Genomic DNA, 27,387 nt, shown 5'->3' on the forward strand with positions numbered 1-27,387 from the left:
ATCATATAATCCAGGTATACTACTTTCAATTTAAGTAATCTATTCCATAGATTGGAAAGGTATTTAGTATATATCTACTGAGGCACTACTCACAATAGCCAAGGTGTAGAATCATCCTGTAGTCCTCAACAGAAGAATAAATTAACAAAATGTGGTGTATATTCATAAAGAAGTTTAATCCATCCATAAAGAACTAATTATTTCATTTGCAGGAGAACAGACAGGACCAGAGAGTACGTTAAGATAAGCATGCAGGATATCTGATATGTTACCCCTATGGCAGGCATGACCCACAGGCTGAGAACTACTAACCTGGGATCCTGAATGACTATAACTGTCAACACAAAACATTCTATCAGTAAAACTATCCACAAAAATTGTAGCACAGCACACACCTTTTTTTTTTTTCCCTTTCATTTCCTTTAATTTGTGTCTTTGGGGAGGGGATTGAGACAATTTATATTGAGTTATTGAAAGATGTGTATTGATTCCTGTTTTTATGATGAAAAGTTTGTATTCCAAAAAATAGAAAGAAGACATGGAACTTCTTTTCATGATGCCAACATCACCCTGAGACCAAAACGGGGGAGGGGGGAGGGATCTCAAATAAACATAGCCCAAGAAATTCTCAACAAAAATTTTAAAAGTGAATTCAGGAATACATCAGAAAGAATAGTCACTGTGACCAAGTGGAATTCGTCCAAGATGTAGGAACTTTTCAACATACACAAATAAATAAATGTAAGCCACCACACAAAGGTTCAGGAAAACAGGATCACCTAGTTTAGATGCAGAAAAATACACTGAAAAAAAAAAAAATCATTCATTCCTCCATGATGAATGTTCTAGAAAAACCTAGTGCTACAGAAGACACACCATAACAGAATAAACCCAATATATAAAGAGCCAACATCCAACAGCATATGAAGTAGAAAAACTCAAAGCATGTCAACTAGAATAAGAAACAAGATAATATGGTCCACTCTGTCCATTCTTGTTCAACATAACGCTTGAAGACTTATTTGGGGCAACATAGTAAGTGAATGGAAAGAAGGGAGAAAGATTAGAAAGCAAAAAGTCAACGTATTCTTATTTACAAATGAAGTTATTTTATACCTAAAAGATCCTAAAGACTCCATCAGAAAATTCCTAATAGCTGGTAAATATATTCAATAAAGTATAGGACACAAATTTCACACATACACACACCACACACAACACACACCAATAGCCTTCCTATACACCAATGACAAGCAGACATCAGGAAATCAATCCCATTAACAACATCCATGAAAATTTAACAAAACAAAAATAAAATTCCTTTAGAATTGAAGAAAATAATCTCAAATTTCATTTGGAAACACTACAAAAAATGGGATAGAATAAACAATAGTGAAAGATTAAAAAAAACTGCTGGAGAGATCAACATCCTAGTGATTACAAGTTATATGACAAGTACTTTATAGAACAAGACAAGGATGCTCACTCTTGCTATTCCCTTTCAATAATACTTGCAAGTCTTGGCTAAAGTATTAAAATACGGGATGTACATAAAGGGAATACCAACAGGTATTCAAGAAGTCAAATTATCTTTATTTACAATAATATTGTCCTGTTAAAAAAATAAATGGGCAAATATTAGATCATAAGACCACTAGAAAACTCCTACAGCTGATAAATACATTCACCAAAGTAGCAAGACCAAAAAAGGAAAAAAAAAGAAAATCACACAAAACTCAGCGGCCTTTCTATATACAAAAATAAAGAGACAGAAATCAGGGAAACAATCCTGGCTACAATAGTCTGAAAAAATACCTTGGAATAAATCTAACTAAGGAAGTAAGAAACTTATATAATTAAAACTTGAAGAAATTAAAGAAAAGACACTGAAGACACCAAACAAAGGAAGCACCATCCATGCTCAGGGTTGTTATGATAAATGTGAAAAATGGTCACACTACCTAAACCAATTTAGAGACAACAAAATCCACATTAAAATTACAGGTCAATTTTCCATAGGAATTGAAAAATACTAAATTTCATTTGATAATACACACAATAGAAAAACAATACTGAACAGTACAAGAACTGATGGACGAGTCATCACCTATGATTTTAAATTATACTACAAAGCTTTAGTTATAAAACAGCATGGTACTAGTCAAAATACAGAAAAGTAACTGAATGAAATACAAGTGAGGACCCAGATATAAGTCTACAAAGCCAGAGCTACCTGATTTTTGAAAGAAGCCAAAAATACATATTACAGAAGACACCATCTTCAACAAAATGGTGCCAGTCAAACTGGATCGCTCCATGTATAAAAATGAAAATAAATCCTTATCTCTCATCCAAATGAGTCAAGGACCCTGATATAGCCTGAATCTAACAGAGAACTTAGAAAATACACTCAAACTTGTAAGTAAAGAACTCCAATAGCAATGGCAATAAGAACAACAATTAATTACATGGAACTGTAATGAAACTAAAAACATTCCATACAGCAAACAATTCCTGTAAAGACACAGACTTCAAAATGGTTGCAGTTATACATTCAACACAGGGTTGCTTTCAACAAAAACAGAAAGAACTCAAAAAATTAAACATCAAGGAAAAAAAAAACCAATTTAAAAACAGGACATAAATCTAATTAGAATTCTCAAAAGATGAAATATAAAAGTCTGAGAAATATTTTTTGGAGGGCTGAACATCTTTAACCATCAGAAAACAAATTATAACACTGACATTTCTAGTCATTGGCTAAGTTCAAAAAAACAAGATATGTTGGAGTGAAATGTAGGAAAAGGTTCACTACTGGTTGGAGTGCAAATTGATACAGCCACTATAGAAATTATTAAAGGAATTATTAAAGGAGCCAAGAACCTGTGGTTAGATAAGGTCCTAAGATAGAACCCAATACCATTGCCCTGCTAAAAAGGTAGTATTAAAATAACTCTTATGGCTTGTTGCTATATCCATTGACAAAGAGTATCTCTCTCAGCCCTCCATCAGAGAAGTTTTGCTCTGCAAGAAATGGCAACTAGCAGATTCCCCCCAACCCCTAAACACGCAAGCATGGCAAGAAAAGAAAAATTGCAGACTGTTCAATCCCAAATCAAGCATTCATCTCACCTAAAAGCTCAGGGATCTTTTGGAAGAAGGACTGGAAAGATGGTCAGAGTACCAGGTAGTAGACAACCTCGAGAAACTATTTTTCCAAGACACAACAGAGTAGATATACACAATGGCTTACAGTCATTATGACATTATGAGAGCATGCCTAAGCTCCAGGCAGCCAAAATCGCAGCAGAGGGCAGTTAGAGATGTCATTCCACCACTAGCTTACACCCCCAGTAATCTGCCTACAAACTAGAGAAGACCCCAATCCGAAGATTAGGTAGACAATACAAGACTGGATTCAATGGGGAATGAAGGAGAAAACAAAGTACTCTTAAAGACAATTGAAAAGGAATGGGAGGCTTCATAAAGTTGTAAGGAGAGGAGTTGAGGAGGTGATTATTTTCAATTATACACCAGAAACAAGCAAGTTATAAAGCAAAACAAGTTTAAATGAAGTTTAATTAAGTTTAAATAAAGATCCCAGTAAGAGGGGTGGGTCACATCCTTGTAACTAGCCAGTGAGATCCCACAGATTACCATTTTCCAACATTACAAGCTATTTATTGTCATAACTCGATGGTAAGACACTACCGTCGAAAACACATACTTTAGTCAGAAAATGGAAAAATCAAGCTAAACTCACTTGGAAGCTTAATCCCCACTGACCAGCATCTGTAGTACTTGACAGTCTTATGGAGGCTACCAAAGGAGAAGGGGAAGGGGAGTCATCAATCATACCCAGTCCTGAATGCTGAAAGCTACAATAACAACTAGCTTGTCAAGACACAAGCCCCCTGTTGAAACGGTGGCAAAAATGTCATGAGAATAATCAACCACTTTCTGATTGCCTTCAAGGTCTTCAACAAAAAGTGAAGCACATACCTAGTCTACCTAGTACCAGGGTTAAGAATCTGTGGCTATATAGGGCATATGTCCTGGGTCAGAATCTACTGTTATTCTGCTAAATGGCTAAAGAACTAAACTAACTCCTAATAACTTATCACTATCACTCCATCTCTCAACCCTCATAGGAACAGTTTTGTTCTTCATTAAATGATGATTAACACAACTGTGGAGAAATAAGCTGAGGAAAGCCCAGCCCTATGGACTATCTACATCCCATATGTATATATATATATATATATATATATAACCACTCCCATGGCATTTCAAAAGAGGCGGTGGAAAGACTGCAAGAGTTCAAAGTGGTAAATGACTAAAAGGAGTATGTTTGTCAAAGACAGCTGGCCAGGTATAGATTTGAACTCACAGCAGTTGTGACCGCATGCACAAGACCTTTGAGAGCTCAAACCACACAAAATCACCTGGAAGAGGTGAGCATGAAGCCTCACCCCTAGCTGAGGTGCTATTGGCAATTGATAACTGGTGGAAACAGCTGTCGTTCAGGGTAATGGGAGACCACAGACTGAATATTATATGGACAATACAATTTATACTTGATGGGCTAATAAAAAATAAAGATCACACACAAGTGAGGGGATAGGGAGGGGTGGACCTTGGAAGATTTATGGGAAAGGTGAATATCAACAAGATATATTTTGAAAAAGGATCAAATAACTAATAATAATAATACTCCCCCCAAAACCCATATAGGATTGGGAAGGTGAATATAGTGTGCATACACGAAGATGTCACAATAGAACATAGCATTTTGTTTCTCAGGCTTCTGAAACCTCGGAAATCTTCTATGGCTCACTCTCATATGTGTGTGTGTGTGTGTGTGTGTGTGCGCATGCGCACATACACACATATATATCATGTGATGAATAATTTGATATTCGCAGACGGGAATAAACTAACCTGTGTTTGCCTTAGTCAGAGATGTCAAAGAAGGCAGGAATAGCTCACACATTGCTATTACCAAAATAATCACACCTTTTGAATCTGGTGTTAATAGATTCTAACATTGTAGAAACACAAATTTGTTCACTTGTGTTTGTGACATAAAATAAAATCTTAAGAAAAGATTACATAGGTGCATTGCAAACTAAGGATTCCAGAAAAGGGATCTACTCAAAGTCCACATACAAAGTTGAGTGATAAGACTTCCTAATTCTGGAGAGTAGGAATGATGCAAATCCCCAGCCACCTTATCCTGCAATATCTTTAGCCCTTCAATAGCTACTCGTTACCCATTTCTGTATATTACCTAACATCCTAGTATCTACTTGAGTGAAACCCTTTGGGATGTTAATAGATCCTAGCTGCCACCAAGCTAAAAGCTAAGTCATTAGCTAGTACCTGAAACGTATAACTGAGTGTCCTCGATTTTGCTGTAACCCACTTTTGTGACATATCAATGTGTTTGAAAGGTACCAGATTTACTTGAAATGCATAAATATATATGTAATGTAACAACTACATGATAAAAGAGGCCGTAGGGCAATTAAGTGTGTATGGTGTCATTTATAGAGAAAGTAGAAAATGAAGTATTAATATATAATCTCAAAAAATAAAGTAAAAAGTAGAACTTATATATGAAGAAAAATCTGAAGCCCCTGCTCAAAATATGCTTCATTAATAAATAAACAAACAAACAGGGGAAATTGTATTTGGACACAAAACCATCTGTAAAATTCATATTTTTTCATTTCAAATGAAGTTTTCAAGTTTTCAATCAGAGAAATACACAACATGAAATAACAATACTGAACTTAAGTTCTGATACCTGTAAGGTTTTTTTGTTCATTGCTTTGTTAGGTTGTTGTTTTGGAGTAGAATGTGGTAAGTATTTAGATACATTCAATATACACATTATCTACAAAGTTTGTGGAATTTTAAATATTCCCACAACAAAAGAAAAGCAAACAAGTATACTTCATGTTATTTGGGGTGGCTCAGCTCTCAAAAAAAATTAACCATGGAGCACAGAGCAAAGTGACCTGCCAAATGGCAAATATTAGATACATTATTTACCATCCACACAGGGGCTGAGAATGACATAAATAAACTGATATAAGAATCTTTTCATGCTTCTGAGACACTTAAAAATTTCAGACATTTAAATAAAGACTTTTCACTCACACATTAGACATTTATTGACTACGATTATATATACTTCACTAGGTATTCAAAGTAGCTTTAGATGTGAACTTAATACAGGTCAGTGTGACCTAATAAGAGAGTCTTAACTGAGGGATTGCCTAGATCACACTAGCCTACGGGTGTGTGTACCTGGGGGATTGTCTTATATAGGAAGGCCCTGACTAATGTGGGCAACATCATTCCCTAAGTAACTGGTCTTGGACTACATAAAAACGTGGGTCTGCAAGTTGTGTCAACAAACAGCAACATTACTCCATACGTCCAAGTTCTTTAAATGGTGACCTATACCTTGAAAGCTGATATAACCCCTTCCACCCCTTAAGATGCTTTTGGTCAGAATGTTAAATATTATCAGAACACTAGGTTCCCATTCTAGTGAGAGCTTAAAAAACAAAAGTTCAAGATAAATCTTAGAAAGATAAATAGTAAGAACTGAGAAGATGTGACATAATCATTATTAGACAAAGTTACTCAGAAAAGACATCTCTGACAAGACACTAAGAGTTCTGAAGCAAGTAAAGAAGAAAAAGATGTGGTTAACCCAAAAGAAGGAAGAGATGGTAAGTACCAGGTTTAGGAGCTCAAAAGTTGTAGGATACATAAAGCTAATACAGTATGTCACATAGATTAAAGAAGCCCGTTCATACAAGACCATATCACTTTCTGGGTATAGTTCAAGAAATGGGAAGTCTGAAAAGTTTTGATTATAGCAAAGACAGTTCAACTTCAGTATCAAAAACACCCAATTATTGTTTCTAGAATAAAATTACTGAGAAACAATGACAGCCCTCATCAAAACAAAATGGCAATGGTACTATCAATTGTATTTTGAAAATAAATCCAGCATGCCTTACAAATGGTTCCAATATGAGAAAAAGAGAATCTGATGATATTTTCCAGGATTTGGTTTATGGACATGGAAAATAAACTACTGAGATGCAAAGGTCTATTAAAAAAAAAAAAGGTTTGAGGAAATTAAGGGCATACAAATAACAGTCCTACTTTTGGATTACTCAGTTCTGTTTGTATGTGCAGAGGGGGGTATGTGTGCATACATGTGCAGGTATGTATACCCATACATGTGATCTGGTGATCAGAAATCAATTCAGACTTCATCTTCTATTGCTCCACACCTAGCTTTTGAGAGAGTCTCTCAGTAAACCGGAAGTGCACTGAGTCGTCTAGTCTGCATAAACAATGAGTTTCAACAGTTATTCTATTTCTGCCCCTCCACTAAGAGTTTTGCATATGTTCTAAGAATCTGATCCATGGACTTTTAAAGCAGTTACTATGCCAACTGAACAGACTCCTTGGCCTGTTTTCAGCTGCTTTCTGTTGTTGTTGCTGTTATTTAAAGCCAGAGTCTCATGGAGCATAGTTTGGTCTTATTATATGAGTGAAGTTAATCCTATACATCCTCCCAAGTACTAGGATTATAAGAGTGAGTCAATATGCCCAGAAAAATAGATTCTCTTTTTTTAATTTTGAAACAGGATTGTAAAAATCCTAAATGCACAAATTTCTAACATGCAGCTTTCATATAATCTACCTGAAAACCTTCTGGTTTTCCTTCCTGTTCTATTAAGCTCATATGCTAAAGGACATTTTTTTTCTACTCTATTATGTCACCAATAAGGTGACATCAATATCAGTGTGCATGTTATATCCCAGTATAAAAATCCCAAAATTATTTCCAGTTCTTAAAATAAAAGAATTTTAGCATCTCTATTTCCAACAATTACTCCTTTACCTTAAATATATTAAAAACCTATTGAAATTTTATCAATTTGTTAAAAATTTTCATTCATGCAATAATTTTGATATATGAAGACACAGATGTTTTTTCCAAAATTTTTATTTTTGTTGACAAATAACTGCAAAATCACCTCACATACACAGCATTTTTGCGAGAATACTTAAACTTTTACTTTTAGTGATAGTCAATAAAACATACATTAGTAAGTCACCATGTTACACAACAGGTCTTCTGGACTAAATTGTATCCATTTTTGATTTTGTATTCTGTGACTATCATCTAGTCCACTGTAAATAGCAATGGTTTTACATTCTACATACATGTGAGAACATGCAGCACTTGTTTTTATGTGCTTGACTTATTTCATGGAATGTGGATCATCATTTTCATCCATGTTGACACAAACATAAGATTTCAGATAATTTTTAATGGTTAAATATTACAGCACCAAATATACCAAATTTTATTTATTTACCCACTGACAAACAATGGTTTCTTTCTGCATTAATCAACATGGAAATGCAGGTATCTTTTTCAACGCACCACTGTTATTTCCTTTAGCTATATATTTCTATATAGTAACTTACAGTTGTAACGGATATTAACTAAGTACATAATTTCATTCTTCTATTTATGCAAACCAAATTTTCTCAGGATCATCTTTGTTCTTTCTTCTGCAAGAATGGCCAGCTGGTAATTGACTTAGAGTAAGGAAATAGGGTACCTGTAGTTAGACATATTTGGATTTTGTTTTTCGTTGTTTTTGTTGTTTCTTTTTTTTTTTTTTGGTTTTCCAAACAGGGTTTTTATGTGTAGCTCCAGTTGCCTAGGAACTTGCTCTGCAGACCAAGATGGCCTTTATTTTGAGAGATTCATCTGCCTCTGCCCCTTGAGTACTGAGATTAAAAGGATACACCCCTTTACCTGGCTAAGATAAATCCCACTTAATTATGGTGAATAATACTTATGTGTTGTTTAATTCAGCTTGCTATTACTTTCTTAAGAATTTCTGTTACTAGCCTACAGTAGTAGAGTTCTTCTTTTGTTTTCATATCAGAGTAATAATTGACTCATAAAAATAGTTTGGAAACCTTCAAAATTTTTTTGACCAAGCTTGAAAAATATTATTATTAGTTCTTCAAATGTTTAGTGGATTTCAACAATTAAGACATTAGATCTGGGCTTTATCTAAAAAGTGACTGAATTACACTTTAGCATCTTGTGACGGCAAAACATTCTCAACCATCGCCATCAGGAATAGTGAAAGTGTTCTTTACACTTCACTAACCACAGTCTGTCCTATCTATTCTGCTAATACTCACCCTAAAATGCTCTAATGCTAAAAGAGTTCTCTACACATTACTAACCACAGTCTGTGCTATCTATTCTGCTAAAACTCACCCTAAAATATTACTCATTAGAGGCTACAAGAGAAGTCTCTAAAAACTGCAAGCACTATGAGGTTTCTAAACTCAGCTGGCCATGCAGTGTATAAAACTTACAACATTTAATCTGCTTCTTTACCCCAACCCTGTCCAAGCTATCTTAAGGTTTTAGTATACTTAGTCCCAATCCAATTATTCTAATCACAGTATTTCACAAAACACCATTAAAGTGTTTTTCATCAAAAGGTACATGGGGGGCCAGCAATGGTGGTGTACATCTTTAATCCCAGCAGTTGGGAGGCAGAGGCAGGTTAGTCTCTGAGCTTGAAGTCAGCCTGGTCTACAAAGAGAGTAGCAGAACAGCCAGGGCTACCTCAAAAAGAATGAATGAATGAATGCCCAAATAAATAAATAAATGAGAGATAAACGAGGAAGGCAGTTCTTCAGTTTCTGCCATACTGGCAGCTATCTAAGTATATAAAATAAACTTGTTTTCTTTTTAAGAATAAAATCAACAAAAAACGCTACTTGGTTACTAAACTATAATAAATTAAAATACTACTTCACATCCATTAGGATGACTACTATTTTCCAAAGAAATTTTAATACACCAGCCAAGTTGTAGAAAAATGATAATGCTTTTATTACAGGTAATATAAATAAAATGGTATACCTACTGTTTAAAACAGCATGGTATATTCTCAAAATAGTAAACATAATTACCATGATCAAATAATTACAATTCAGATATAGACCCAAAAGAATTTTGGATAAGGTCTCAAAAAATTGACCCATGCTTATAGCAACATAATTCACAATTGCTAACACAGAAATACCCCATTAACAGATGAATAGATGGGCAAAATACAGCATATATAAGCAAGCAAAATTACTCAGCCTAAAAACAAAAGGGCGTTGTAGTATATCGCACACATGAATGAACTTTGAAGATACTGTGTTTAGTAAAATAAGCCAATCAAGTTTAAAAAAAAAAGCTGTTGTGACCACATTTACATGAAGTATTTAGAAGCATCAGAATTCAGACAAAAAGCAGAATTGTAGATGCAGTCATGGTAGGAATAACAAGTCACTATTTAATGCATACAGAGCTTCAGCATTGTAAGATACAAACAGGTCTGATAATAAATGCTAAAAAGCATTAATGACCACAATACCACTGAATTGCATATTCTCAAACAGCAAATAGTAAATTTTCTACATTTTATAATTGTTTTAAAGTTACATGGTCATATAAATTTAAAGAATATACTTCATAGTCATTTCACAGTCATTTCTTGGAATTCACAATGTACATAAGCATTTAAAGTGATGTAATCTGCTTTCAGTAAGGAAAACCTTGGCTATTTCAATCACATCCTTAAACACAACTCCACATATCTATGTTCACCTCCGTCTAATTTCAGAGTGAGTATACTGTGCATTTGCACAGGTACGTTAACACACATGTAGGGGCATATGCAGACATCAAAGGCTGGACATCTAGTGTCTGCATCAACTGCTCTTTATTTACCGAGGCATCCTCTTCACTCTATTCACAGCTTGCCATTTCTGCCAATCTAGCAGCCGCATTGCCCCTACTCCAGTACTCATGCTTGCCAGGCAGGTGCTGTAGTCACCAAGCCACTGCCACAGTCTGGCCTAATCCCTTGTATTATGATTCTTATCGCCATCTTTCATTCCTCAATTCCCCACTCTTCCCTGTTCTCAAGTGTCCTGCTTCAGAATCTTGAGCATGACTGCCTAGAAAACTAGTCAAACTTTCAGCTGCTTAATTCCCAGTAACATTTCAGATGGAACCTAGTTTTATCCAGTTATGCCAATTTTTCTATCTGCACTAGATTTCTATTGCACGGTTTGGCACTCCTCTGTATTCCCACTGTAACCCAACTACAATTCTATCTCGGTAATGAAAACTATCTGTTTGTGCTCTTTCAGAAGGTAGGAACTAAATACAGCAGAGGTTGTATTTAAACAATCTTGTTTTCATTAGTTAAAAATTACTCAATAGTTGGCACTAAGATGGCTGAATCTTGTCATTTTCCTATTCACCCACAACTGCTAAGGACACAAAAACATTAGAATTCAGAATCTCATATGCAATTATCAACTTACCATGAGACATCTAATGGTTTCCAGAGGAAAGAGGGGAGTTCTAGATTTAACTTTACATTTTTCTGTTTATTTTATTGGTTTATTTAGGGTTTGTTTATTTTTTTAATTTTAACCCTGGAAGGTATTGAGAAATAAAGCAGTGTAGGGCAACTTAAAACAAACATAGCCTGCACCAAGTTATACTTACATTCGGCTAGCTTCAATGTCCTCAGACTGGGATTCTCTTGGTGATCTGTAAAACGTAATTAAGGACAAAGGTTAGTGAATTCAACGAGATAGAAATGTTAACTAGGGAAGATAAATTTGAAAGCAAGACTTAAGTTCTCATGAAAGGGTATTTTTAAAAAATTTAAAAATGAGAAAACAAAGTGGTCAGATCAGACTGCCATAACACGTTTAAGGACAAACTTTAAAAATCTTGATGCTTTTTCTAAAAAGAAATTGGAATCATTATACTACTATCAAATCAGCATAAGCCACAATAATTTAAAAAGTGAAACATGTATGAAAACAAAACTGTAACTTTCTGTCGAGTTGGGTTGCCGGCATTAACAAACTGGTATTCAGTCTTGAAATTAAATGAAGTATTACCAAACTGTGACCTGGGCGAACACACCAGGTGTGGAATAATCACCTTATTTTGTAAGTAATGTTTTACTGAGACAGTGACATGTACTGGAACACTATGTATACTGAGAAAGTAAGGTTAAGTACTTTCAGAAAGGACCAGGTTTCCCCCCCAAAACCAAAATACTACACAGGTCCCTTAAAAAGATTCTGGCAGCTTCTGCTCTAGGCAATTCAACTAAAATAGAATAGTATATATAAATCTTAAGATATTTAAATGCTATGTACCATTCTAATCATGATTACTGTGGCCCAACAAGGAAATTAGATTTCCCAAAGAAACATTTCTCTGTCATCAGCCGGTATGTGGATTATTATATTTGCTAGATAACTGTAAACTAGTTTCAGCTTTCACAGCTGGTTATTTTCTTTATTTTTAGTATATTAGCTAATATAGAAAACGCATACCACTACAGAGTCTAGAAGCACCCCGTTTTTTTTTTTTTTTTTTTGGTTTTTTCGAGACAGGGTTTCTCTGTATTGTTTTTGAGGCTGTCGGTCCAGCCTGGCCTCGAACTCACAGAGATCCGCCTGCCTCTGCCTCCCGAGTGCTGGGATTAAAGGCGTGCGCCACCACCGCCCGGCTAAGCATCCCATTTTTATTGGGTTGGAACATAAGGCAATTTTCCCTATTCCTAGCATGGGTAATTCCAGAGCTGAGCACAACAGTACTTTCCTGTAATTCCTGTACTCAGAAAGCCAAACTAAGATCATACCTATTTTGAGGCCAGCCTAGACTGTGAGACACTGCATCACAGAAATGAAATAAAATTTTTTTTAAAAATCAGTTAGTTAATTTTTATAAATCATTAATGTGTGTGAGGATCAGTTTGTGTTGGTTTGGTTTTTTGGTTTCTAGTTTTTGACATGTGGTTTTACTGTGTAGTTCTGGCTGTCCGGGAACTTGTTTTGTACTCCAGGGTGGCCTCGAACTCACAGAGATACCTTCCTCTGCTTCCTGAATGCTGAGGTTAAAGGTGTGTACCACCACTATCCAGCACAAAAGTCAATGTGCTAAAGGGAACTGATTTTAATACCTATTTCTAACACTTCAAGTTCCCAGAATGGGTTAGGAAAAAAAAAAAGATTAAGTTAAATTTTAAAATTGGTAAAGAAGACTTGATTTATGAATTTATCACTGACTTCAGACTTTCCAAATTAAACGAAAAGTTTAGGAAAACGTTAATTTTGGCTCATAGTTATGGAAGTTATTTTTAACAAAGAACCTCAACTTAGGGGCTGGAGAGGTGGCTCACTGGTTAAGAGCACTGGTTGCTCCCAGACAATCAAGGTGTGTCTCCGAGCACCCACACTGTCGCTCACAACCATCTGTAACTCCAGTCCCAGGTCTGATGCCCTCTTCTGGCCTCTGTGGGCACCAGACAGACGTGTGGTACACATACATACATACAAACACATATACACATAAAGTAAAGAAGTAAAATTTAAAATAAAAAAAATCTTTAAAATTACTATATACATTTCTCTAGTGTAAAAAAAAATCACTTCATTTCTTTGCTAGACCTTCAAAATAACACTCTGCAATTCATTTAGACTCCAAGACACACAAGCACATAAAGAGGGGGAAAGGCACCCTTAATTAAAAGCAGACCCCAAAGCTCAAATATTTTAGATTTCCTTGGTAATGTATTTATATTTTCTGTTTAACACAAAATTATGTATGAACTGAAAATCGAGGCTTGGTAGTGATAACAAATTCAACACTTCTCCACCCTCTCCCCACAGTGAAGAAGCAAATCATGAGACATCCTGGTCTCCACCAGCCTTAGATAAGTACCCAAAGATTGTTTCCAAACTTACATCCCACACGAAAGGATTACAAGAACTAAACCACGATGATAACCCACAGATACCAGCTAACTCAGTTTTTAATGTGCCCCTCCAACATCTGACGTTAGACTGTGAGGTAAAGCTGGCTTGAAAAAGAAAAAATAAGTAAAATTGTTAGATATCAGAAAGGCAAATTAGAATTTTTTAGACAGCTATAAAGCAAAATATTCTAAATGAACAGGAAAGGGAAAAATTTTTAAAGATTGGGAAATGATGAGGAAAAAAATATAGAAAAATTTTAAGAGGAAGACAGGGGAATAAAAGGTATCTCAGGAGAATATAAGTTTCAAGATCCTAAAATGTGCTATAGAGCAAATATATTTTCAAATGACCAACTATAGCTATTTTCCCAATTTTTGTTCCCTAAACAGAATATGTGAAAACCAACATCATAATGCCAATAAAGTATTATATATATATATATGCACATATATATATAGTTAGAACTCTAATGTTTACATATATTAGAGTGAACTATTAAACACCATTAAGCCCAATTAATAATTTAAAACAACCCAATCCAGAAAGAACAGAGTAAAAAAGAATTCAAAGATTATTTTCCTAAAATTATTCTCTGTATCTTAGATATAGCATAGGCTGCTTTTATTCGAACTACAGTTTTATTTTAGTAAAAAGTAAAGATACACAACAGAAAAATGCTATTGATAATTGTATACATCTGAATAATATCCACTCTCAGACTACTTCAACAGTATTCTAAGTTACTAAAATATACCCTAAAACTAGAATAAACTCTCAAAACTATGAGCATATACAATGCCTACTAACAGGTCCAAAGCTGTACTTTGGTTCTTAAAAGAGTTTATTGTTTCTTTACTGCCAATGAATTGGAAATAAGAATACAGTAGATGGTTCTTATTTTACCAAATTCAAAATGTAAAACCATCCAAAATTTAAAAAGAAAACTACTGACCCAAGTTATCCTAAAGTTTGCCAGAATTAAAAAATAAATAAATAAATAAAATTGGAAATGGAAAACTGAAGCACAACTAGTAACACTGGTGAGAAAAGTCTTAAAAGTATCAATTTTAGCTACTAATTTGAATTCAGAAAATGATCACAAAACACCCTATAATCTGAACAGTACAACATGAGCTAACAAATCCGCCCTTTTAAGTATGTAAAGGCCCACCTTTAACTCCACTATAACTCGAGGAGAAAGAGTAGACTAGTTTTACTAAAGGCACAGCAGTTCTATAGTCATTTAAACTTCTACCACCAAAAAAAAAAATCCACTGAAAAATATTAATCAAGGCACTTTCCACATATTTTTAAACTGTTCATAATGTAATCTTCAAACATTTTGAGAAAGACTTTCTTATTTATCTATATAGAAGAATAGGTTTTTGGTGACTACTTATCTTCATGAATGGAAAGGCAGGTAAGAAATTCTCTGTAATAAATGCCATAGAAAGAATATTAAATGGAGAAATGGCTCAATTCTTAGATCCTCTATTCTTAGCAATATTTCACTTTACAATGGCAGCCTTTTAAAGACTGTAAAAATAGCATTCAAAATTACCTTTTACAAGCTGTGGCCATTCGGGGACATCAGGGTGATAACAGCTTTGATTCACTGATTAATAACAGGTTGTCACACCAGTCTAGCTGCTAATTTGATCTGAACGTAGGCTTAATAATTCTAATAAATTAAACAAACCTTTAGTTAGAACACTAACATAAACCCAATTCATCGTTCAAATCATAATCTTCAAGGCTTCAAAGAGCTGTCAATATAAAATGTTTAGAAGAATAATTATCATAGGAAAACCTTTATGAACTATTTTCCAGTATACTGTTTTCTTAAAAAAAGATCTCTTTACTTGAGAAAGTAAGATTGCTCCAAAATCTAGAAGATTTTAAATCATCATGTCAACAACTCAAAAAAGGTTTGGATTTATTGGCATTTCAGATTCTGCATTGTCAGATTAGATATGTTTAACCAGTAAAGTCTATGGAAACATACCAAAATCTGAAAAATTATTAAATCTGAAACACATCTGGTTCCAGGCTTTTCTAAAAGATACTTAATCTCTACTTTTCAATGTTTATATGGTTTACACAAAGTACAGTGATCAACAGTACCCTTACATTCCACCGACTTTAGGTCTACATAATCAAAACAGACACTATAAGACTAACAATAATAGCAACAATAATAAAGAAAGCGGAACCTTCACACATGATTAGTAAAATAATTTTTTAACATAGGCACATTGAGAAACATTTAAAGGTGCGTCTACTTTTAAATAATTACTCTATGGCTCAGCTGATTCATGCCTACATATATACTCAAGAGAATAGCGTATGTTCAAAACAAATGTTGTAAACATATATTCACAACACACTAACAACCAAAACTGGAAGCAACTCAATTACCTATCAGCTGACTGAACAGATAATCTCCATAAAAACAAGAATGAATTACTATTATATGCCACAACAGAGCCGGGCAGTGGTGGCACACGCCTTTAATCCCAGCACTTGGGAGGCAGAGGCAGGCGGATCGCTGTGAGTTCGAGGCCAGCCTGGTCTACAGAGCAAGTTCCAGGACAGCCTCCAAAGCCACAGAGAAATCCTGTCTCGAAAAACCAAAAAAAAAAAAAAAAAAAAGAAAAGAAAGAAATAAAGATGCCACACACAAAAGGATATGGTATAACATATCCAAAGGAACTTGATGAACTGGTTTTACAGTATTGTAAAGAAAAAGGTCCAAGAAGAGCCAAGACTCATAGATGTATATGAAGCTATTACAAATAAAACCACTGGTACAAAGAAAGAAAAAAAGTAAGGCAAATCAAATGAAAATAAAACACATGGGAGATGATCCAAGTGACATCTGAAAAAAATTGGGGAAAAATGTAACTCAATGTTAGCACCACTAACTTTTTATATTGTTCATTAAAAAAAGACTCCCAACTCTCTTCAGATGGACCAAAATAAATGTTCTATACCAAAAACCCTTAAATAATAATAGATAATATGAAATGTAAATAGTAGAGAAGCATGACTTCCATATTATAAACTGAGACTGAAGATCTTATACCAAGACAGAATGCTACAGTAGACATAACATTCTATTTTATTCATATTCTGGAAGCATTCCTTGAATGCACTCTAAAACAGAAAGTTTCGATAAGATAGTTCTCAAGGTCCTTGTCAACATGAACCTTGTATACAGTATCTTAACCCCACGTGTCTTTCTGAAAATTATAAGACACAAAGAAAATTACTTAGCAAACATACAGCCGGCCATGGATTTCAATCCCCAGTACCAAAAGGATTTTTAATTTAAATTTGATAAAATGAAATGTGCAAAAAAAAAAAAAATCATGAAACTCATACCATTTTGCCAACCACTCAGAATTAAAGCGAACACAAAACAAGATGGCATTTGATGTCATTATTTAAAATCTGACAATTCCAAATACAGGGAAAAGATGCTACAACAAAAATGTTCATACATTGCTTGCTGATAAAGCATATGCTAGCAAATTCAATTTACATAAGAATTTGGCCACATCTAAACAAGTTCAAGATATACCCGATACTCTAGCAACCTTACTTCTTTAATTTTCCCTGAAGAAAAACCTGTGCAAAAAAAGTATTAAAAGAAAAATCTCTGTGGCATCATTCCTAAGAACAATACAGGAAACAATCCAAAATATTCATAAGCAGTGGGATCCAATACTATTTAGATATCCATATAATGGAATATCACAGAAGAGTAAAAGAAAATATAACAGACCTGAATGCATCTACATATTTATCTCAAAAACATAACAAGAATTAAATCATGTAAACTGATGACAGGCATACACAAAACACATCTATAAAGTCTTAAGCATGATATGCCATTCATATATTCCTGGGTTGTAGCTAAGTAGATTTTTGCTATATTATTTACAAAATGCTTTAAATATTTTATAACATATGGTTTAAAAAGTAAAAGAAATCAAGAGTATACAATGTCCAAGCTAAAAACAAGCCCCCTGGGACCTTGTAGAATTGGGTGACCCAATCTTCCTGTTTTGTGAAAAATATCCAAATAAGATAAAGATGTAGGACTGGTAAGATGGCTTTGTGGGCAAATTGCTTGCCTTATAACCCTAACACCTGAGTTAGATCCCTGGGGCCAAAGTTAACATTGACAGAGAGAACTTACTCTACCAGATTATCCTCTGACCTCCACACACATAGTGTGGCACTCCCATGGCCAAATACATATCATACATAATGATAGTAATAGAAATAATAATAGAAGCTTGCCCTGGGTTTAGTGCCCAGAACCAGTCAGACAGGCAGACAGACAGAGTGAATAAATGAATAAATGAAACTATTACATGACAATATTAAGCACAAAATAAGTGTCTAAATAATTGAACTACTGCATCTTGACCACTAAAAAAAAGAGAAATCAGTCTCAATTTCTCAAAATTTGTCATGAATTAACAAGATGGAAAGCATATATACAACACAGGCACACACTTCCAACTTTCCTAAGAATGCCTTATCAAATTCAGCACAGGCATATCAACAGTTACAGTGAGGCTTCAGAAGGTCTTTAGTAGTTGTCCAGTACTGATCTAGTACTGCCTACATCTGCTTAACTTTGTATCTCCAGCCTAGAGGATTATTCATTATCATACTTACATGTAGCCTGTAGCAAATATCCTAAACCAGACTTGCACAAACTAGAAAGTAGTTCATTTATCAGCCTTTACAAATGACTAGATCTGCAGAAGGAAAAGGAAGAGATGGATGGGGAAATACAAAAGGAAGAGGGAGACAGAGGGTGGAGGAAGGGAGAAAGAGGGGAAAGATGGAGAAACGGAGAAGAAAAACGATACAGAATGCAAAACATGTACACAAGAAAACATTTACTGTTCTCACAGACTCTTAAATATGGGAGTAAACATTTAATTTCAATTGGAAAAGTTACCTACATAGTCCACTGCAAAAATACAACTGTTTTTAAGTTCATGTTTCATTTAGAAAAAAATGAAGAGAAATTTTCAGAATGGGGTCAGAAGATTATCTATACACAGTTAAATCTCAAATTTCAAAACCTCATTTTTGAAATAATAAAAAACATAATGTACCAGGCAGTAATTACACATGATCTGAAGAACAGATACCAAGTTCTATATGTATAAAAGACTAAAATTAGTTCGGTTTTCTTATTATGTTTATGTGTTCTTCAAAAATTATATAGCCCACTCTACAGAATAAGGTGTATTCCTCCTTTAGGTTCCCAAACTTTAATTTCCAATTCCCATCTCCAAACTAAAAAGCTATACAATATGCTACAAGATCAGTGAGAAATACTAACAGAGAGAATGCGAATAAAACAACATTTACAAGTGGAAATTTTCAATTATTAGAAACTCAGGATTTGGATTTTCTTAGTGAATTTTCCATCAGCAACACAAGATACACTGTCAGCTTACTTTGAAAGCAAGATAAATATTATCTTTACCTGAAATAAGATTTATCAATTAGTACACATAATATACAATAGGTACTCTAAAGCATCATTTTTAAAGTCCCAAATAAAAATAAAAATATCCTTATTTTTGGTATATTGTATGGTTAGCAAATAGGGTACATATCCACATTAAGGGGCACACAATAAACAGAAACCTTAAGGAAAAAATACTAATAAGCAGGGGATAACCTGCTTCTCTTTATGACATACTAGCTTTATATAAAAAGCACGAATATGCCTTTCATCTTTTCCCTTCACATCCAATAATAGGTGGAGTGTTAGAACCATAATGAGTAGAAATTCTTAGCGTTACTAAAGGTGTCAACTAAAAAATACAATGAATGGGTTTAAGAAAGGACAATAGAGTGCATGAAAATAACAAAATATGAAGTTTGTTCATACTGAATGGTACATATGTATGTAGCTGGGATGTTATATTATCATCTATATTGTCCATATCACTAGGGGCATCAGAACTTATTTTACATCACAGACTATAAAGCTAAAGGAGTTATGCTTTCATTCCACAGAGACAATTCTAAGACTACTTTCTCACATTTGCAAGAAAGTTCTTTAGAAGTCTCAAGTGGACAAGCCATCATCTCTTTTATACAAGACAGAAGTTGTTACACGAAAAAGACCATTCAACAACACCAACCTCACTCTGGCCATAGCTGTGTAATGTGTGTGCAGAACTACTTGCTTTAAATGCCCACAAGAACATTTTGAGTTGAACATGTATGCACTGGGTATAAATAAGAAACAGTGGTTCACAGCAATAGACCCAGCACTGGAGCAGGGAGGATAAGAAGGATAAGAAGCGAAGATCATCCTCAACTACAAGGAATTGAGACGAGCCTGGGCTATATAAGACATTGTCTTTAAAAAAAAATAAGTAAATAAATAAATCACCAAGAAATAAAGCCTCTTGGGAGGGATAAGCACACAACCAAGAATTCAAGGTAGCCTGGACTATACAATCAGGTACAGTATATCCGGGCTATGTAGCTTGATTCTTTTCAAACAACTACTACTGCTACTACCTCCATCCCATACAACATGTCACCAACTGGAGAAGATCTACAAGGCTCCGCAATACAAAGAACTTAAAATATTTTTTTCAAACTGGGGCTGTAGACCACTGGTAGATATCCTACCTAGCATGTTAAAGGCCCAGCACTCCATCCCCAGCAATGCAAAACCAAATTTGAAGTATTTCGTTTTTGAATGTTTGATTTCTATCAACATAATGAGATCTGTGCTACACTGCTCAAATGATGCTGACAGGTCCAGAAGACCAACTTCTGAAATTGCACTGAGAGGCTAAGATCAGGACATGCAACACAAGGAAGATTTTATCCTGCTCATGTCACAGATGTTCAACATCTATACACTTCTGTGCTTTTACTTCAAACAAAGACGCCAGCTTCGCTAAGACCTACATAGGTCTCTCTTCCATAAATCAAATGCAATTTCTTAATGCAAGCTCCTACTCATATTTGCCACAATGGATCTTCAAGAATGAGTCTATCTAGTGTGGTACTGTCACTCATAAAACTTGTTCATAAAAATGATTTACTTGCCATTCATTTAAGTAATAAAACAGGACAAGTAGAGCAAATTACAGGGATTCAGTTTGGCAACTAAATAGCACTAGCAATTAAAAGTTATTATTCATGTTAAATGTAAGTGCCACATCTGAAATAAATTCACATATTGAAAATGCAACTGGTTAAGGAGGCCCAGCCTGCAATCCCAGCACTCAAAGGGGTAGGAAGGTCACGAGTTCAAAGTTACCCCCTCAGTCAGTTCTATGCCAACCTGGACTGCATAACCTTCGTCTCACACCAAATAAACAAAAAAATAAAAATATCCCCAAATATTATTTCTTTAAAATGCTTAACATGTAGCAAGTTAACAGAAAACCACGTTCCATGACCCTTTCTACTACAAATTTCCTTTATTTCAATAGTCCCAGGTCGTTTTTGTTTCCTGAACCACTGAACCTCCGAGATTCTACTATTTCTTGTGTGACTTTGGGGAAGTAAGACAAAGAGATAATAATAGAGATACATGACATATCCTTGAACCTCTATAAAAATTGTTTTAAAAAAACTAACCTTATTTTATTTGTAGATAGTCCTAATACTAATAATCTTTCCAAATTACTATCCAGTTAGTTTACTTGTGATAGGCAACTGAAATCAAGGAACTATAACTAGTATTTTGAAATTAAATGAAAACATGAGAAGAAATTTGGTATGTATTTACCAACAAGTCACTTTGTTAAGAAGGAATAATGCATCTTCAAGTATTTCAAACACCTGGAGAAAATATCAATATTTCTATTTAATACTATTTTATTTGACATCTATCCCTAGAAAGAATAAAAGCCCTATCTATGCCATCTTCTAAGAGTTACCTTTCATTAATATTATGGAAAATACACACCTCCATAAAAGTAGATGGGCAATTACAAAGTAAATTGAACTATTCTTCTAAACAGACAGGATAGAATCCCTGCCAATAAATGTAGACTCCTGACCTGGGAGCCAGAGACTCCAAACTGATTCTGGCCCTACGTGAATTTAAGAAAACCATCTTAAAAATTAACTCTTTAATTTCCTCATGTTAAGAAAATAAAAATACAGAAGCTGTGACTCTATTATCAGAAGCTAGAATAATCACTCTCCAAAAACTAGTACTAACAGGCCAAGTACCAGAGTAAATATATTTTATTTTACACACAACACACATGTATATATACTATAAATTGGATATTGAATAATGAGCTGGAACCAAGACATGAACACATATATTTGGACTGTATTCCTACCACACTCCCCCAAAAAACCAACAGTATGTCTTTACAATTGGAGCTGAGATGTAAGAGATGCTAACCATACAGAAATGCCTTAAGACTAGAAGGGCAGAGAGAATTAAGTTCCATAACATAACAAGATATCACATTTAAAAAAAAAGTGTTATGCGCTATAAATGATAAACAAGTTTTTGTATTTTTTACCCATATAACCCAGTCCAGTTCAGAGTATTCAAATAAGACTCAGAAATGTTAGCTGACCACTAGTCAATACACTAGTAACTATTTCAGACGTATTCTACACCACGATCTCAATGTTTACATCCCCCTGAAGCTTCTCTAAAAACCTAAAATCTGAGGTGACAAAATTACAAGGTGGGGCTTTTAGGAGGATCTGTCTTCATGTCCTTAGCATTGGGAAGGCAGAGGCAGGCGGCTACCTGAGTTGGAGGCCAGTTTAGTCTCTATAGCTGGTTTCAGAGGCTAGTGAGACCCTGTCCCAAGGAAAAAGGGAAGGGTGGGAGGGGAAGGGAAAGGAGGCTGAAGGGATGGCTCAGTTGTTAAGAGCATTTGCTGCTCTTCCAGAGGACCTGGGTTCAATTCCCAGAACCCCATGGCAACTCACAACTGTCTATCATCCCAGTCATGGCAGGCCAAACACCCTCTTTTGACCTCCACAGGCACCACACACATGTGGTGCAGCCATACATGCAGGCAAAACGCTCATAAAATAAAATCTCAAAGAGAAAAATAATAGAGAGAGAAACAGAAACACAAAGACACAGTCCAACCCAAACATGGTGGCATAGGCCTGCAATCTACCAACTATGGAAGATGAGACAGGAGGGCTTCCAGCTCAGGTCTGCCGAGGCTAGAGCGAGTCTAAGACAGCCTGGCCAGCCTAATGAGAGGATGAAAAGTACAAAGAGGACAAAGAGGTGGGAGAGTACTTGGATAGCGTGTGACAGGCCCTATGCTCAATCCCCATTCCAGTCCAGCTAAACAAATTTTCCTAACACTACTCAAGTCTTCAGTGGAAATTACCTTTGATCTTAGCACTTCTCAATGTCCATAACTATGATACACACTTCTACTTAAGGTGTGTGTGTGGGGGGGGGGTCTTTTAATTTACGTAAACTACACAGTCTTTGATAACAGGCTGAAGAGTAGAAAGGCATCTGGAAAAATATTCTCTAAACAATAGAGGTTCTTACTCTTAAAGATTGAGCTCGCAATGAGACAGAAACAAGTAATAGAACCATTATTGGTTACAGACCACTATATACAAAGTGCTGAAAGATCATTCGGAAACACGGGGTATGAAGGCCGCTAGCATAAAGGTGAAAACCCATTGGGCACTGTAGTCTTTAATCCTCACAGCTGGGGTATCTTCACCACCGTGTTTACAGATAAAACCATGGCGCAGCAAAAATCAAATCAAGCTCTAAGTAAAAAGCTACTTCTCTGTTGGGTGGTGGAGGCACAGGGCTTTATCCCAGAGGCAGAGGCAAGGGGATCTTTGTGAGTTCAAGTCCAGCCTCGCCAACAGAGTTAGTTCCGTGATAGCCAGAGATACAGAAACACTGTCTTGAAAAAGTAAATTTTTAAAAAAGGGAAACTAAAGAAATAAACCGCAAAGTTATTTCCACTACATATTTTAGCACATCTCTAATCATTAACTTTTTTTTATTTGAGACATGCTCTCAACTCACCTCTCAGTCTTGGCTAGCCTAGACCTTGCCACAATCCTGCCTCATTCTCTCAGTTGTTGTTGGGTTTGCAGATGTGAGACACCATGTCTGGCTTAACATTGTCTTTATATTTATCAGTGAGGAAGAAAACTGTCAAAGGCATCCAAAACTCTTATTAAAATAAATCCTAATGAAAAGAATATCAAAGACTTTTTAAAGACTATTTTATATGGCCCCTGTCACATGGTTTTTCGTGCTTGAAAGTATTTAAAAGACCACTTTTGCAAATTCATTTCCACTTTCAAAAATCAGAACACTGATGTTTTTAATAGCTGCATATGCACTTAATATATATAGAATCATTTAAAAGCAATGCTATCATTAATAACAAACATAAACCTACATAGAATAATGCTAAGAATACACTACTAACCATTTAAGGTTTTTAATGACATTTGCAAAAAACTATTCTAAGCTCTTGAGCAGAAAAAAATTAGCTGTGTCCAATTTAGAGGATAATGTTCATAAAAACTGAGAAAAACAAATTACTACAGAAATTATTTGACAGAAGAGATTGACATAAATGTTTTAAATATACAATTGACTTTAATGTTACATGTCAGAGACATTATAGACACCCAGTAAATGCTGTTAAAAGGACTAATCAAGTGGGAAGAGTTTTAGTCTCAGGTAGAAATTACATTTAAAGCCATAAAATGTGACACTACCCAGTGCTGTTGGGGTACACTTTTTAATCCCAGCACCCTGGAGACAGAGCCAGGAGAGTTCCAGGTCGTCCAGAGCTATATCATAAGACCTTTTCTAATAAAACAAACTGAAATAAAAATTTTAAAAAGGTGGTGGGGGGAGTGAATTTCTGGAATAAAAACAAAAGACACCTACAAAATTTGCATGCAAAAGGGATTTTTCTAACCTCATAAAGTTAAACTCCTCAGGTATGGGGGCAATGTCCAAAGGAGTGTGTGTGTGTGTGTGTGTGTGTGTGTGTGTGTGTGTGTGTGTGTGTGTGTACCCTACTCCACACACCGAGGCAAGTTAAATATTGACACAAGTGTTTCACAGCTTACATTCTGATTTTGAAACCAAAGCCACAAGTCACCTTTTTATTATGCGTAGTATCTCTTTCTTACTAAAAAATATAGGCTGCAAATTATTTGTGGAAGCTCTCTTTTGTTACAGATTTTTATGCACAGGCTTTTTGTAATGCTAAGTATCTAAGGATTTACAGTCATCCTTAAGGCTTATAAGCAACATAGATGTGGTATTCATTCCTTACAAACACAGTAAGCAGACTTGATTTAAATGGAGAATCTAATACCAAAGCAATGTCTATCATATATGCCAAGACAAAAATTTTCTATCTCTCCTAAATTCTAAATTTGCATGATTTGCCAAAGATATCTTATGAGTAGCCACTAATGTAAGGTGTGAGGTGAACACTTCCCATGTCACTTTTCCCATGTATTCAACAAGATTTATTTGGTAGTGACGGGTCTTTGGTATGTAGCTTTTTCACAGCTGTATTTCTTAAACTTTAGGTCATCTTTATTTCAAAAGCACTTTGCTCTCCCAAACATCCTGACATATAATCCACTGCTTCTCCCAAAATCATGAGCTATACCCACAGTCCTTCACGACTGAAGACAATCGTGGATCACACACGCCATATACTATTTAGCTTACATGTGCAACAGCACATTAGCTACTTAACACAATCCCAAAGAGATTTTTGTACTGTTCTCCTTTAGCATGCTCATAAGAAGTCATTTTTTAAAAATGGCCAAAGGGGAGGCGGGGAGGTGGGGGAAAAGAGAGAAAAAAATCCTCGAAAAGAATTATAGTCTGAAAAGATGCATTAAAATTATTATTTTTTCTCTCTTTAGGGGGTAATGCATTTAAGCACATCCAATTTCTGACTCTTTCAACAACAACAAAAAAAAGCCTCTGCATCAAGATGGGGGGAAAAAAACGTCCTTTTCCATTTTCTCAACTGAAAAAGGGGGAGGGGGAGGAGGAAGAGAAGGAGAAGGAGGAGGAGGAGGAGGGGGGAGGCCAACTGCTTACAGGTTTGCATTTAAATACCACAGAGCAGTTTCTGGTGGTGGGGGGGAGCCCACTCGACTCACGTTCAACTACGGGACTCTTATCGGGAGCGGCACACGGGGAGAAAACCGGGAAGGGAGGAGGAGGGGAAGATTGGGGAGAGGGGAGGAGGGAGGGAGGGAGGGAGGAAGGGGGGCAACCGCGCAATGCTCGGGGCTCGATGCGCCGCGCTTCACCCATCCGCCGTCCCCTCTCCAATCCACACGCCCCCACCCCCGTCCTAAAACCCCACCGAGCACACGTCTAAATATGTCTTCCCACCCAGAGGCGTCCCTTTGGAGGGGGAGGGAGGGGAGGAGGAGGAGGAAGAGGCCTGGCCCCCTTCGCAAGCCCGAAGCCGCGGCCGCGGCTGGGCCCGTCCGATCCATCAAGATCCAAGATCCAGCCCCACCCCCACCCCACCCCGTCTCTGGGCGAGCAGGCCCCGATGTCCAGACGCCACCCCACCCCGGCTTGACCACCCTCCCCGCCTGCCTGCCTGCCTCCTCCCCGCCGGCCTGCCTGCCTCCTCCCCGCCGGCCTGCCTGCCCGCTGCGCTCGGCCGGCGCTGACAGTTAAAAAGGCGGCCGCAGCAGCCGCAGCCACCGCCCCCCCCGACCCTAGACCATCCCCACCGCACAGCCCTGCTCCGCCACCCAAGCCCTCGGCTCACAGAGGCCCGGGTGGGAGGGCCGTCCCCCGGGGGCCGCCCGGGGAGGAAGAGGAGGAGAGGGAGACCCGCGAGGACGTGGGGGGGTGGGAAGGAGGAGAGAAGGAGGCGAGCGCCCCCCACGGGGGAGGGGGACAACGAGGGACGACGACAAGGGCAAGGCCGCGGCCGCACTGACCTGTCCTCGCCCCCGCCGCCTCCTCCGCCGCCGCCGCCGCCGCCTCCGCCGCCGCCGCCTCCGCCGCCGCCGCCGCCGTCGCCGCCGAGCTTAGGCTGCTGCGGCCGGCTCTCCGCCTCCGTCGTCGTCGGCGGCCTTCGCCTTCGCCTTCGCGGCCGCCTCCGCCGCCGCCGCCGCCCGCCCTCCCCCGCCTGGTTGTCTGTCGCTGGCGGCGCCACCACCGCCGGAGCTCATGCGGGACCCGCGCTTCCTCCGTTCAGAGGAAACCGAGGCCCCGCCGGGACGACCGTGGCCACGCCTGAGGCCAACCGGGGAGTCGCTGCTGCGACTGCTGCCGCGGCGGCTCCGCGACAGCCGCTTGCCGCTGCTGCGCGGCTGCGGGGCTGCTGCTCCCGCGGGCTGCTCCCGCCTGCTGCGGCGGCGGCTGCCGCTGCGGGTCGCGGCGCGCTCGGGTCCGGGCAGGCGTCCGTCCGTCCG

At 37.0% G+C, this 27,387-nt stretch overlaps 1 protein-coding gene and 1 long non-coding RNA gene across 3 annotated transcripts in view; one reads left to right on the forward strand and one right to left on the reverse strand.

Moving 5' to 3' along the window:
• Positions 1-21,021, forward strand: part of LOC121134747 — a 28,458-nt gene extending 7,437 nt beyond the window's left edge. The window contains exon 2 of the long non-coding RNA XR_005871950.1: positions 19,978-21,021. This is a non-coding gene — a long non-coding RNA (uncharacterized LOC121134747). The remainder of the gene's footprint in view (positions 1-19,977) is intronic.
• The window catches only part of Ube3a (ubiquitin protein ligase E3A), a 68,066-nt gene extending 41,104 nt beyond the window's left edge, over positions 1-26,962 (reverse strand). The window contains exons 1-2 of one of the 2 annotated variants that reach the window (XM_040733311.1): positions 26,911-26,962; positions 11,648-11,692 (exon numbers count right to left, since the gene is read on the reverse strand). In XM_040733311.1, coding sequence (XP_040589245.1) covers positions 11,648-11,649 — 2 coding nt within the window. In that variant the 5' untranslated portion in view covers positions 11,650-11,692; positions 26,911-26,962. Of the gene's footprint in view, positions 1-11,647; positions 11,693-15,481; positions 16,416-26,910 lie in introns of those variants that run through there. The other variant, XM_040733310.1, reaches the window with a different exon arrangement.
• Between the last annotated feature and the right edge of the window lie 425 nt (positions 26,963-27,387).

Source organism: Mesocricetus auratus, unplaced genomic scaffold (genome assembly GCF_017639785.1).
Source record: "Mesocricetus auratus isolate SY011 unplaced genomic scaffold, BCM_Maur_2.0 Super-Scaffold_100030, whole genome shotgun sequence".
Classification (NCBI taxonomy): domain Eukaryota; kingdom Metazoa; phylum Chordata; class Mammalia; order Rodentia; family Cricetidae; genus Mesocricetus; species Mesocricetus auratus.